Raw genomic sequence first — 12,594 nt, 5'->3', positions numbered from 1 at the left:
TACTCCTTTCAAATAGCAAATGTAGCCCTTGTGCACAAAAGTTTGCCCACCCCTGCAAATACTTTTATAAACACACATTGTGTCCTACACACAGCAGACGACAAAAAAAAAAAACAGTATATGCCAGTGGGATCAAATAAATTAAAACATCGCAGGTCCACAAATGGTGACAAAATATGGTTTACAACAAATTTTGAGTTGGGTTAATCCCCACAACACATTTACAGACATGGAGAGAGAGAGAAAAAAAAAAAGACAAAAGAACAAAAACACAATGACCTACTGCTCTGGTCTCCATTCGGGGACGCTGAGTGTTGGTGTGACGTGGACAGATGGGACAGATGGACAGTGTTAGATGAAGACAAATGGATGCAACGGAGAAGAGCAAAGCAAAAAGGAAATTAAGGTCAATGGTCAACTGAATTGGTGTTGTTAATGACATGCGCAGACAGCACGGGAAGCCGGCCGCACGTGTACCTGAGCTGGTTGCGCAGGCTGGTGACCTCACGCATCCTGCTTTGGCTGTTTTCCGTCAGCTCCTCCAGCTCTCGCTGCAGCTTCCTCTTCTGCGCGTTGGAGCGCGAGTTCTCCTCCTCCACTTCTTCCAGCTGACGCTTCAGCTGCCTCAGGCGCACCATGGACTTATCCAGCTACAGCGGACAGATCACAATTGAGTGTAGGAATGAAGAGAAAAGGCAAATATTTTTCAAGCCAAAGACTGGCCGAAATCATGGTTTGGTTCCAAATATGACAGATAGGGGGCAGTCTTTTATGGCGCTCAGCACTTTGGGCCAACCTGCCAATTCCAACAAACACGGAAACAAGGATTCACCTCCCGCAAAAACATCCCAGAAAGAGAAGTTCAGAGCAGTGGCGTGCAAAAGGGGGGCGGGGGGTGTATTTGACGGGGCGGCCAAGTGTTTCACGCATGTTTTTGATCGCCGATTTTCACTCATTGATGGTGGGTCTTGGCCTTCGGAGATAACCGAGGTTTGCTGTAATTCTGCGGTGAAAGACTCCAATCTCACAAAACACCGACGCCAGAAGCTGCTATGTGATTTCTCTTCGATGAAATGTCTGAAATGTTCGTCTACCTGTTCTCTGTACTGGTCGGCGTGCCTCCTCTCGTCTTCCGCCTGCATCATAACCTCCTTCAGTTTCTTCTCGGTCTTCCTCACCAGCTTGTTGGCAATGGCACGCTCCCTAAGAGGCAAAACACATGCATTGGTTTTAGTATTTATGTATAATATGTGTTTATGTATTTATCATTTTCATGGTCAAAATTCCTAATTATTTACTTTTTTTTAAATTTTTTTTTTAAACAAATTATCATTGTCATGATTGGAGCAAAGCAGCATTCATAAATATGATTACCTGTTACGCTATTTTTTTTGTACTATAAATACATGCATTTCAGTAATACATGTATTTCCTGTTTTTCAACATTTATTTTGTTATCATTTGTTACTGCATTGAAAACAAAGTGTTTTGGTCTCTCACTGTCTCTCTTGTTCCAGCTGCTCCTCCATTGATTCGATCTTGGTCTCCAGGGCGGCGACGCTGAGTCGGTGTTTGCCCCTGACGGTTCCCTCCAGCTCCTCCAGCCGCGTCTTCATGTCCTTGTTGTGCCGCTCCAGCTGCTCCCGCGCCGCCTCCGCCTTCTGGGCCAGGGTCCTCTCACCCTGCAGCTGCACGGTCAGCGTCTCCACCTGAATGAGTGGAGCCGTGGTTTTCCCCATTAAAATGAATTGAGTTGCCATTAATCCATTCCGGCCACCAATAAAACGGGAGGAGTCAGGTTGGCTCGAAGCATCTACTGCACCTGCAAAGCCATCTTTCTTTGTCTCTCTGACAGGAGCTCCGCATTGGTCTGCTCCTCCTCCAGCTCCTCCTCCAGTTGGCTGACTCGCATCTCTAACCGGCGCTTCTCTTCAAACAGCGCCGTCCTGGACAAATGCACCGCATCAAACAACATAAGCCATCAGAGGTGAATTTCATACCGCACGCCGAGATCGCAGAGTGATAACGGACTTTCCGGAGCTGTTGTTGACCATGTCGTCGGCCATTTCGTCTCTCTCCTGCTGAGCCTGTCTTCGCTGCCGGTCGGATACAGACAGCTCCTGCGTTCACAAAAAGGTGCCAAACAAATGAAATAAAAGGAATATCAAACTGCGAGTGTGTGGGTGTGAGCTGTGGTCAACAGCAGATCCTGAATGAAGCAGTTTTTTGTCCCCTTACACTGCAATGTTGATTTGAATTCAATTAATTGTTCATCCCTAGTAACGATACTATATATACCCCCCCCCCCCAAAACAAAGATACAAATTCTTAAAAACAATGAACCGCCATATCGGAGGTCATTTCATGTTTCATCATATCACAAACCTCAGTGAGCTGCAGGACTTCGGCCTCCAGCGTTTGGATTTTCTTATCGTTATCTTTGGACTGCGCGATCACCTCGTCCCGCGTGATCTTGGCTTCGTCCAGTTCTCGAAGCGCCTCCTTGAGTTGACTCTGAGACCCAAAAAAAGGCCCGAGATGTTTTCTCGCCGCGCGCATGCAAACGGGAAGAAGGTCTGGTGCGTGGGATCCGTACCTGCAGCTTCCGCAGATGCTTGACGGCTTCCTCCTTGCTGCGGCTGGACGTTTCCACCTGAGCCTCGGAATCCTGCAGCTCGGCCTCCAGCTGCTTCTTGGTTAGCACGGCCTGCGAGCGCTGACTCCGCTCCTCCTCCAGCTGGATCTCCAGCTCCCGCACCTGGCACAGGCAAAAGGAGGCGCAAAATCAGCCCTCATATATATACATATATATATATATATATATATATTTTTTTTTAAATGTCGTAAAGGTTATTTTCCTCTTCTTTTGCCGTCTCTTACCTGCTTGCTTAGGGCCCTCCTCTTCTCCTCGCCCTTCTCCTCGCTGCTGCTGATCTCCCTTTCAAACTGAGCCTTGAGCGCCTGCAGGGTGACCTCCAGCCTCAGCCTGGAGTTCTCCGCCTCCGTCAGCTCCTCCTCCAGATCCTGCGTCTGAGTACGGAGGCTCTCGGCCTCCGCCTCCAGAGCCCTGCGGGTCCTCTCCAGCTCGTGGACCTGGACGTGGGGAGGAGGGAGGAGGTGACGACTCACCCAAGAGCTCGGGCGGAAAGATAAGAACGGAATGGAAGTCTTACGTTCTTTCCCACATCATCCTGCTGGTTGACGAGCTGTTCCATTTCCAGGCGAAGCTGCTTGTTGGATCTCTCCAGCTCTTCCTTTTGGTCCTGGGCCTCCTACGCGCGACATTGTCGTGGTCGTCAGAATGCGGCCCGGTCAAGGCTTCACCGACATCTCGATAAATAGAGCGAACCACGCCGCAATAGGCTACACACTTTTGCCGTTTTAATACCGGGTGTTCCCACCGTAACGTCATGCTCATTTCATTCGCCGTCCATGGTGTTTCTCATTACATGTTAGCATAAACTCACCCACTGTCGGATATTTCCAAAAGCAACATTCCCCCCGTATTGTCGGTGATCTGAGAGCATTTTGACTGATCAGAAAGTGAAGAAAATGAAATGTTTGTGAAAAAGCAGCGCAGTGACTGTGATGCCACGGTTTTTTGAAACCATTTACATGGATCTGTTAATCAGCACAGTGATTCACAAACTCGAATTTCACAGACAACCTTCTTTTGTTTGCTTACTTGTTGGGAAACATACTTGACGTCAGTGGCTAAAAACTGTTGGGATTCCATCTGACGAATATAAACGTCCACGGCAGTGAGTGAGTTAAGCTAGCATGCAGTATTTAGTTCTCTTTTCTTTGAAGTATTCCGTTTCACGGTAACAGATTTTCACCTTTTGCTGGAGGGTCTGGAATGCGCGGGTTTAGTTTCGTCCGAATTTGATGGAAAATCAAGTACCTGTAGCGCCCTTGACAAGGCAAGATAGCGCGTCTCCTTGTCTCGACTGTCGGCTTCCGCTCGGTCCTTCTCCTCGGCCAGACGAGTGCTCACCGCCTTCTCCTCGGCCAGGCACTGCGGGAGGAAACGGGACAATTGTGTATTAGATGTGGGAAGGCATTGGCGTGGGAATTTTGAGGTCAAACCTGGTCAAACTTCTTCTGCCTCTTTTCCAGAGCCGTGCAATTTTGCCTCTCCCGCTGCAGGGCCAGAGTCATGTCCTCGATCTCCTCCCTGAGGCGCTCCCGCTGCCTCTCTACGCGCTCCTTTTCCTCCTCGCGCTGTTTCTCTCTCTGGATGGTGGCGTCCAGTTCTCTCTGCAGCTTCCTGCGGGACTCCTCGCCGCTCTCCACCGCCGTGTTCACCTCCTCCGACTGCTTGCGCATCTCGGACAGCTGTAGAAATGGCGGCGAAAGGGAATGTGAGTGAGTCAGAAGGACGCAAGAAGCAAACGCGCCGACTATGAACAAACTGAATTATGTTTCAATTAGGGGATGGACGGCAAAAGATTTTTTGGTTACTACGATGTGGTGAAAAGTCGAGTCGACGGCTGATCCACAGCCATCGCGTTAGCCGAAGCTAGCGAAGGCTAACCGCTATTCTCGTCAACAATTAGCTTGCTTTCATATCCGCCTTGATGGCCGGACATTGCTCGACTCCAGAGAGCGTTAAGAGTCTGGCGCCATGTGTTAAAAAGTGCACTGTAAATTATTCAACTAATCGGTTCAACCCCTAGTTTCGATTACAGGGGGGAGAAAAACATACAGGTCCATCTCACAGACTAAGAATATCGTACAAAGGTCAAATGAAAAAAGTGACTCCCGTTATACTGACTCATTAAATACGGCCAATTCATTGAGATGGTGAATTTGGGGCGGGGGGGGGGTTTTGTTAGCTTTAAGCTGTGATCAGCCACGTGATGTTATTATTATGCTTTTAAAAAACTGGATTAATAGCATTTTGATTGATTTCAATGGGGAAAATGGATTTTGATTTGATTAAGTCAAAGTGCCGGTGTGAAGTGACGCACTTTCCGATGCTTCTTCAAGAGCCTGATTTGACATCTGAGCCGGCAGGCCCAGGGTGGAGCGGGTGTGGCCTACCTGCTGGGTGTGAGTCTGAATCTGCCGGGTCAGCTCCCTGGCTTTCTCCTCTTCCTCCTCCAGTCTCTCCATCAGTCCATTCCTCTCATCCTCCAGCGCTCGCACCCTGGCGGCCAGAGCCAACTTCTGGCGGGTCTCCTCCTGCGAGAGTTCCTGGAGGGTGGAGAGCAAAAGATTTGTGGGGGGGGGGGGAATTTTCTTTAAAAAAAAAAAAAGAAAAAAAGCGTGTGCGTGTTACCTGTGTGTCATGAAGCTGGCTCTCCAAACTGCTGACTTCTTTAGACAGACGAAGGGATTTGCTGTCAAAGGAGGACAAATTGCTGGAGAGCGACTCAATTTCATTCTGGAAGAAGACAGAAGGAGTGGAAATATTTCACCTCGTCCATCGGTCAAATGATTTGCGCGCGCGTGAATGGACGTGTCAACTCTTCCCCCACCTGCAGCTTGTGCACTCGCTCCTCCCTTTCCTCCCTCTCTTGGTCGGCCTGAGTGAGGCGCATGGTGAGCTCCTGCAGCTGACTCTCAGCCCTCTTGCGTCCTCGGTCGCTCTCGGTGCGGCTCGCCTGCAGGCTCTTCAGCTCTGTGGTCAAACTCTGCTTCTCTTCCTCCAGCACCAGCTTGGCCTTCTCAAATGACTGACGCGCCTGAACCAGAGCGCGGGCAAGCGTGTTACGGTTTTCAGGGAAGTAAGAGTGGTCAACTCCAGTAATAAGTCTGTTTCCACACGGCAGAGAATATACTCTCGCCTGTGTCTGCGAATAATGTTGCGGATTCTGCTGCTCGACGCGTGTTAAAAAGTAGCAGTTGTTTCGACGGTTTATAATTACTGTCGCATCAATGCTACTTACTGTTAGCCTGCCTATGACGTTTTCAATTGTGAGTTAGCATCGAGCTGAAGGACTTAGGTTATGAAAGTCGATCCCAGCGTACTTTTAGTTCGGCACACAAATTCGTGGATTTTTTTCAATACTTAAAAAAAATGTTGTTTTTTTGGGGGGGGGTTGGTTAAACGTGTATTGGTGGCATATCCCTACTTATTTAATCGTTTTTAAATTAATGCCCCCATGTAGTGCTTTTATATCAGTTTTTCGCTTACAAGTCAAATCAAAACTAATTGAGAAAAATTCCTAAGACGGGTCACTCGTAAGATAAGGTATTGTACAATGTTTTTTTGTTTTATGCATTAATTTGACAGTAAACTTCAACTGGGAGTGACGAACAGTTGGAAGTAAGCGCACTAGACAGGCGCTAAGGAATACTTTATAAAGCGTGTTTGAACAAGTTGAAGTCTGTTTTATCGAATTGAAATGTGTTTAAACCGCGTGGGTGGGGTAAAAATGTTCAAAATAATTTCATATGGTCTCTGAAAATCACAGATTTTCAGCTGTTGTCGGTTCCTCCAGGATAGACGCGGGTTTGACTGTATATGAAGGGGTTGTTTCTTCTTCTCACCCTCTTGCTGTTGTCCAGCTGCTCCTGCAGGCTGTCAATGGCGGCGCTGTGCTTGACTCGCAGCTCTGACAGCTGGGCCTCGTGGCGGCGCGTCTCATCTTCCACGCAACGCTGGAGGTCGTTTAGCTCCACCTCCCTACGAGACCTGCAGGGGGAGAAAGATGAAAGCTTATCTAAAATTAAAAAAATAAATTAAAAACTCGAAAAGAAACCAGGTACAGTATTTGATCAGGCCAATATGCCCGAAACACACACTCATTACTTCATTTTCTGTCTCACAAATATTTCTAACCTTAAAGCGGAAGTCAACCCAAACATCTTTTTTTCAAGAATATGTTCCCAGCAGGACCACAAGTTGAAACACAGCATTCTGATTAGTTTTGCGTTTGTGGAATATAAGTTAAGTAGCAAAATGCACTCGTTTTTAGCCATCTCTGGGGGGCGGCCATTTTGTCTTCTGTCGCCTGAAAATGACATCAGAACTGCTCCCAACGACCAATCACGGCTGAGCTGTTTTCTGAATCTGAGCCGCGATTGGTCCTTGTGAGCAGTGGTGAAGTCATTTTCAGGCGACAGAAGTGACAAAATGGCCGCCCCCGGAGATGGCTAAAAACGAGTGGATTAACACTTATTCCACAAACTCAATATTTATCAGAATGCCCTATTTCAACTAGTGGGCCTGCTGGCAACGTATTCTTGAAAAAAATGCTTGGGTTGACTTCCGCTTTAAGTCTATCTTATCTGATTCAGAGCTAGAGAGCATCATTCATCCCATTGCTTCCTCACGTCCAATTAACTCTTCACCCGTCTCAACAAAACTTCGTCGACAATAAATTCAGAATGCCTCGCTAGGCTTTTTTTTTTTTTTTTTGTCTGCAGCCCACTCATGAAACGAGTACAATCATCCGCCCTACCTGAGCTCCTGCTGGGCGGCGGTGGTGTCGAGTGTGTCCTCCAGCTCGGTCCTCAGAGCCTCCAGCTCCTCCCCGAGGTCTCGCCTCTGCTTCTCCGCCCGCTCTCTCATGCCTCGCTCATTCTCCACTTCCTCCTTCAGCTCCGACACCTGCGACATGGCTTCCCTGAGCGACCTCTGAGCTTCTGAGCGCCGCGCCCCCTCCTCCTCCAACCTTTTTTCCACAGAAAGCTATTTAGCGACCGAGAATCTCCCTTTGGGCCTTTTGTTTATTCTCGGCCATGTTTGGACGGTTTCGCACCGGCTCTGCATGGCGGTTATGTCTTTTTCCTTCTGGGACAGACTTCCCTTCAGCTCGCCAGAGATGAGGCCTAAGTCAGACAGCTGCTCTTGCGCCTCTATTGCCTCGGTCTCCATCCGTCGCTTCCACTTTTCCTGCTCCATGCGCCCCTGCTCTTCGCGTTTTAGGCGATCTGAACCACACACACGCAGAAACATCCAGAAAACAAACATGGTGGATAAGTAGAGGTAGAAATCGATTGATCCATGCTTCATTAATCCTGTGAGGAAAATGTAATCGGGTCTGGTTACGCGCATACCAAAAATGACCACGGATGATCGAAATAACGTAAAGTCGGTTTTTTTTCTTTCACCTTCCAGGTCGGCGATGACGGCCTCCTGTTTGTTCTTGAGTTTGTTCAGACTTTTGCTCTTCTCCTCCTCCTCGGTGAGGTGGTCGGTCACCTCGCTCAGGCGTTCCTCCAGCTGCCTCTTCTCCTGCTCGACAACGCACCGTTGAAAACGTGGACACATTTTTTTTTTTTTTTTCTTTGAACCGACAAGACGGATTTCCATACGACACCAACCTTGCAGAGGCGATCTCTCTGCTCCGCTGCGCTCAGAAGGTCATTCTCCATACTTTTGACTTTGGTCTCCAGCGAGACCTTCTCGAGCAACAGCCGCTGTCTGGCGCTTTCCTCCTCTTCTAGTTGCTCCTCCAGGTCCTAGATGGAGAAAAGTTGGAGTGAAATACGGTTTTATTGTTGCAAACCCGCTTACAAAAAGTGAAAATCTGCAATACAATAAAAACAAATACATTTTTAACCAAAATGTAAAATGTTTGAACACAAAAAAAAAAAAAAAAACGATTTGGAAACATAAAATAGAAAAAAAAAAGCGGGTGGCACACAGAGCAAATGTTGCTTACGCGGCAGGAGAAAAAGCACAACTGCGCCTTCCACATCCATCCCAAGGCTGTACAAAAACGTATCATTTTTTTAACCCTATACCTGAATATTCTGCTGCATTTTCTTCTTCTCATTGCCCATCTGCACGCCCCTCTCCTCCTCCTCCTCCAAGCGGCTCTCCAGCTCGGTGAGCACGTCCTCCAGCTCCTGCTTGCGACTGGCCAGCCTGGACCGCATCTCCTCGGCCTCTGCAAACAGCTCTGCCTCGGCCTGCAGCTGGTCGGCCAGCACCGCCTTCTCCTCCATCAGCTAACGGATGAAGAAGGCGGAGAGAGTGAGTGAGTGACATTTGGGAGAAGGCTGTGATCACGAGAGCAACCACGGTGGGGTTTCGCTCACTGAAATGTGTTTCTTGTCCAGGTCGGTGAAGTCCTGCTCCACTCGGGCAAGTCTTTCCTTGGCCTTTAGCAGCTCCGCTTCCCTGACCTGGATTTCCTCGTCCTGTCGCGTCACCTGCAGCAGCGGTTTCACCTGGCAAGCGCACAGCAAGAGTCGTGTAAAAGTTTGTGACTTTAGATATTTTGCACAAAGCTGGCAAAAGACTTTCACAAAGTCAACAGGTTAAAATATAAAATCAGAGAAAGAGATTATTGGCTAGACCACTGAAAATCTGTGACAGTGTCAATTAAAACGAATTATCCTTGTAAAGACAAAACGTATTTGCTATAATCACAGTTGGTTATGCAAGTGGTCAAAATGTTGTGGATAGTTTACAAGGGCATGGTATCGTTAGTTGGCTGATTCCGACGGCAGCAAAGTAAACCAATTTTATCTGCAAGTCAGAACGCGCCGTAATCTGTCACTTAACTGCAGTAAACAAAATCAAAATTACAGTAAATATGTGTGGAAAAACACTAAGCACATAACAACAAGCAAAATAAAACCCTAATAAATAAGGCAGTGAGTGAGCATGTCTTTTTCATTGTTACGGTATAAATCAATACTATGCAGTTTGTCAAAATTTTGTGAGAACAAAGCTTAAAAAGGGAAGTCAAACCAAACATACATTTTTTTTCAAGAATAAATTCTATGCAGTCCCACTAGTTGAAAAAGGCAATATGATTCGTAAAAAATATGCGTTAAGCAGCAAAATCCACCCGTTTTTAGCCACCCCTGTCGACTGAAAACGACATCACAGACCCTCGGGGCTCAGGTGATGACCAATCACGGCTGACAAAGTGACAAAATGGCCGCCACCGGGGATGGCTAAAAACGGGTGGACTTTTCTGCTTAACTCATATTCCACAAACTCGATATGAATCAATGCTGTGTTTCAACTAGTGGGCCTGCATAGAACATATTCTTAAAAAAAAAAGATGTTTGGTGAACTTCCACTTTAAAAGCGCTAATATTAAAAGTATATGGTACCTTTGTGAAAAGTCGCCACCACTGCCAGTTCTTGAGTATGAGATAAGCATGACAGTTCCTCTGCATCACCCTCAGAGCGCTCAGTTGCTGCTGTTTCTTCATGAAGGCTCTGAGAGGAGAGCATGACAACACGTCAACAACGCGTTTGGCAGCTGGCAGGTGCAAAGTGCGCTTTTTGTTTGTTTGAAGTTACTACATTTCTTGAAAATTAAATACAAATGTATTATAATCCACCTAAAGGGGAAGTCAACGCAAACATATTTTTTTCAAGAATATGTTTTATGCAAGCCCACTAGTTGAAACAGGGCATTCTTCTAAATACTGCGTTTGTGGAATAAGTGTTAAGCCACTCGTTTTTAGCCATCTCTGGGGGCGGCCATTTTGTCTTCTGTCGACTGAAAATGACATCACAACTGCTCACAACGACCAATCACGGCTCAGATTCAGAGAACAGGTCAGCTGTGACTGGTCGTTGTGAGCAGTTGTGATGTCATTTTCAGTCGACATAAGACAAAATGGCCGCCCCCGGAGATGGCTAAAAACGAGTGCATTTTGCTACTTAACTTATATTCCACAAACGCAAAACTAATCAGAATGCTGTGTTTCAAATAGTGGGCCTGATGGGAACATATTCTTGAAAAAAATATGCTTGGGTTGACTACCGCTTTAAAAAAAAAAAAATTCAACTGAACCGTACTAAATGCATTGCATTAGAAAAGTAAAAAAAAATGTGTTGTAGCGGATTAAAAAATTAATTAAAACGGCTACAATATAAGCTTTGATGTTTGATTATATCGCATGTTTTAAATGCTGTCAATTGCATTTGTATTACCAGAAATGTACAGTTCAGTGACACGCTCCTTCGCACATTCTTACAAACAACTGGCAATGCGAATGAGCCGACATTTCCAGTTTCTAATTAGACCGCGTGCCCCATCATTCATGCCATTCGCAGCATTCCAAACGCCGCTCGCCAAATTCCTGTCGACGATGTTCTGATTCCCACGTCACTGGTAAAGATTGTCAGGAAGTTCAAATATTCGTGCGGCTTTATGCGCTTCTGGACATGAAAGTGCTCCTTGGGTCATTTTGTCCCAATGACTCCATGTTTCAACAACGAGTTAGAAAAACTGGAAAAGCAATCGGTTTATTTTCCAGGTGTCAAAATCAAGGCCTGCAAGCCAGATCCAGCCCTCCATTTTATGCCATGCGATGTTTGAATATTATTACTCTTCCCACACGGAACATATCAAGTGTTCGACTCTATCCGCGCACCATGTCTGTGAACAAACACAGTGCAGCTCAGCTTCTGGCTAGCAGACATTACCGCTAGCTGTGTTTTTTCTTTTTCCCCCCCGCCCACACTAAATCAAAGGCAGAACAAATGCAATTACTTGTGTTTTTATAACAAATTCAGCGAGACTATTTGAAATTGTTACCGCCTCTTATTTTTCTCAGAGCTGTATGTGGTTTCCCCATCAGAAGCACCCCCAACACACACACACACACACAATACGAGTTTTCCTTACTTGCGCGCAAGGTAGCCTCTGGCCGCACTTTGGAAGCGTATGATGGTGTCTGTGATTTTTAAGTCACGCTCCTCCTCCAGGTGAGCCAGCACGCCGGCTCTGAAAAACACTTTGCTTTGGCCCACACGGAACAGGTTGGGATCCAGCTCCAAAGCTTTGATCTGAACAATGACATAAGAAGATCAAAATCTGTATTTGGAGCGACAATCGTACTGATACACATTCATCACACAATCCGTATGCATGATGATGTCTGCGATTGTGACCGTGGGCCCCACAACCGCTGGTGAAAAATGACTCACCATGAGTTCTGACGCCTGTTTCCCGTCCATGAAGGTGCGAGGAATAGCGTTCGGAGTCAGAATCTCGTATCTGCAGGATACATTTCAGTTAGTGTGCGGTTAAGCAGGCGTGAGCCGCATGCGTGAAGGGACAAGTGGCCGGTGTACAAATAGCAACGACCGCACTCGCCTCTGTCTGAACTCCTGGAAGGGGATGCGGTTAGGGAAGCCTTGTCGGCAGATACGGATCCCCTCCAGGACTCCGTTGCACCTTAACTGGTCCAAAACTAAGTGTGGTGCCAGCTTGCCAGCCTAAAAACAAAAAAAAGGTCGAGGAGAACAGAAAACAGCAGTGGAATGTTTTCAGTGGTTGTTATGTTTAGAGGAATCATTTGGAGAGCTCTAAATGGTACTTTTAAGGATGATGTGACATTCTTATTGGTAAATAAGGCTTCAATTAGAGTTGCCCAAAAATGGACGATTTTAGCACTTAGATGAATGTATCAATCGTCACGACTGATTTAAAAAAAATATTTAAGCAGTACGATTTTCCTTCATGTATGCATGACAAAATTCAGTGTACTCATGTATGAATCATAATGTTAAGTTTTAAATGTTCTTTTTATATGAATGTGTGATTTTCATTTTAGCATTGCAATATTTTATGGACACATGAATACATTCCTTTTTTTTTTTTTTCTTTTCAGAAGTGTAAACTAATTTTATGCATTATGATTAAAAATGTTTTTGATAGAATT

At 46.3% G+C, this 12,594-nt stretch overlaps 1 protein-coding gene across 7 annotated transcripts in view; it reads right to left on the bottom strand.

Annotated features, from left to right (window-relative positions):
• Window positions 1-12,594, bottom strand: part of myh14 (myosin, heavy chain 14, non-muscle) — a 38,731-nt gene that overhangs the window by 3,994 nt on the left and 22,143 nt on the right. For 5 of the 7 annotated variants that reach the window (XM_086037180.1, XM_086037184.1, XM_086037182.1 and 2 more), the window contains 26 exons: window positions 12,027-12,148; window positions 11,858-11,927; window positions 11,556-11,716; window positions 10,027-10,135; window positions 8,998-9,129; window positions 8,701-8,907; window positions 8,278-8,415; window positions 8,065-8,188; window positions 7,713-7,884; window positions 7,413-7,625; window positions 6,499-6,643; window positions 5,484-5,690; window positions 5,285-5,389; window positions 5,047-5,199; window positions 4,090-4,338; window positions 3,905-4,018; window positions 3,174-3,272; window positions 2,881-3,093; window positions 2,597-2,758; window positions 2,386-2,514; window positions 2,032-2,120; window positions 1,823-1,946; window positions 1,501-1,709; window positions 1,095-1,203; window positions 478-650; window positions 284-307 (listed from right to left, as the gene is read on the bottom strand). In XM_086037180.1, the coding sequence (XP_085893306.1) occupies window positions 284-307; window positions 478-650; window positions 1,095-1,203; window positions 1,501-1,709; window positions 1,823-1,946; window positions 2,032-2,120; window positions 2,386-2,514; window positions 2,597-2,758; window positions 2,881-3,093; window positions 3,174-3,272; window positions 3,905-4,018; window positions 4,090-4,338; window positions 5,047-5,199; window positions 5,285-5,389; window positions 5,484-5,690; window positions 6,499-6,643; window positions 7,413-7,625; window positions 7,713-7,884; window positions 8,065-8,188; window positions 8,278-8,415; window positions 8,701-8,907; window positions 8,998-9,129; window positions 10,027-10,135; window positions 11,556-11,716; window positions 11,858-11,927; window positions 12,027-12,148 (3,752 nt within the window). Of the gene's footprint in view, window positions 1-279; window positions 308-477; window positions 651-1,094; window positions 1,204-1,500; window positions 1,710-1,822; window positions 1,947-2,031; window positions 2,121-2,385; window positions 2,515-2,596; window positions 2,759-2,880; window positions 3,094-3,173; window positions 3,273-3,904; window positions 4,019-4,089; window positions 4,339-5,046; window positions 5,200-5,284; window positions 5,390-5,483; window positions 5,691-6,498; window positions 6,644-7,412; window positions 7,626-7,712; window positions 7,885-8,064; window positions 8,189-8,277; window positions 8,416-8,700; window positions 8,908-8,997; window positions 9,130-10,026; window positions 10,136-11,555; window positions 11,717-11,857; window positions 11,928-12,026; window positions 12,149-12,594 lie in introns of all 7 variants that reach the window. The other 2 variants (XM_086037186.1, XM_086037181.1) reach the window with 2 other exon arrangements.

Source organism: Filicampus tigris, chromosome 8 (assembly GCF_054856515.1).
Source record: "Filicampus tigris isolate MCC_2025a chromosome 8, RoL_Ftig_1.0, whole genome shotgun sequence".
NCBI classification, from domain to species: domain Eukaryota; kingdom Metazoa; phylum Chordata; class Actinopteri; order Syngnathiformes; family Syngnathidae; genus Filicampus; species Filicampus tigris.
This window is presented reverse-complemented; position numbering and strand designations above follow the sequence as displayed.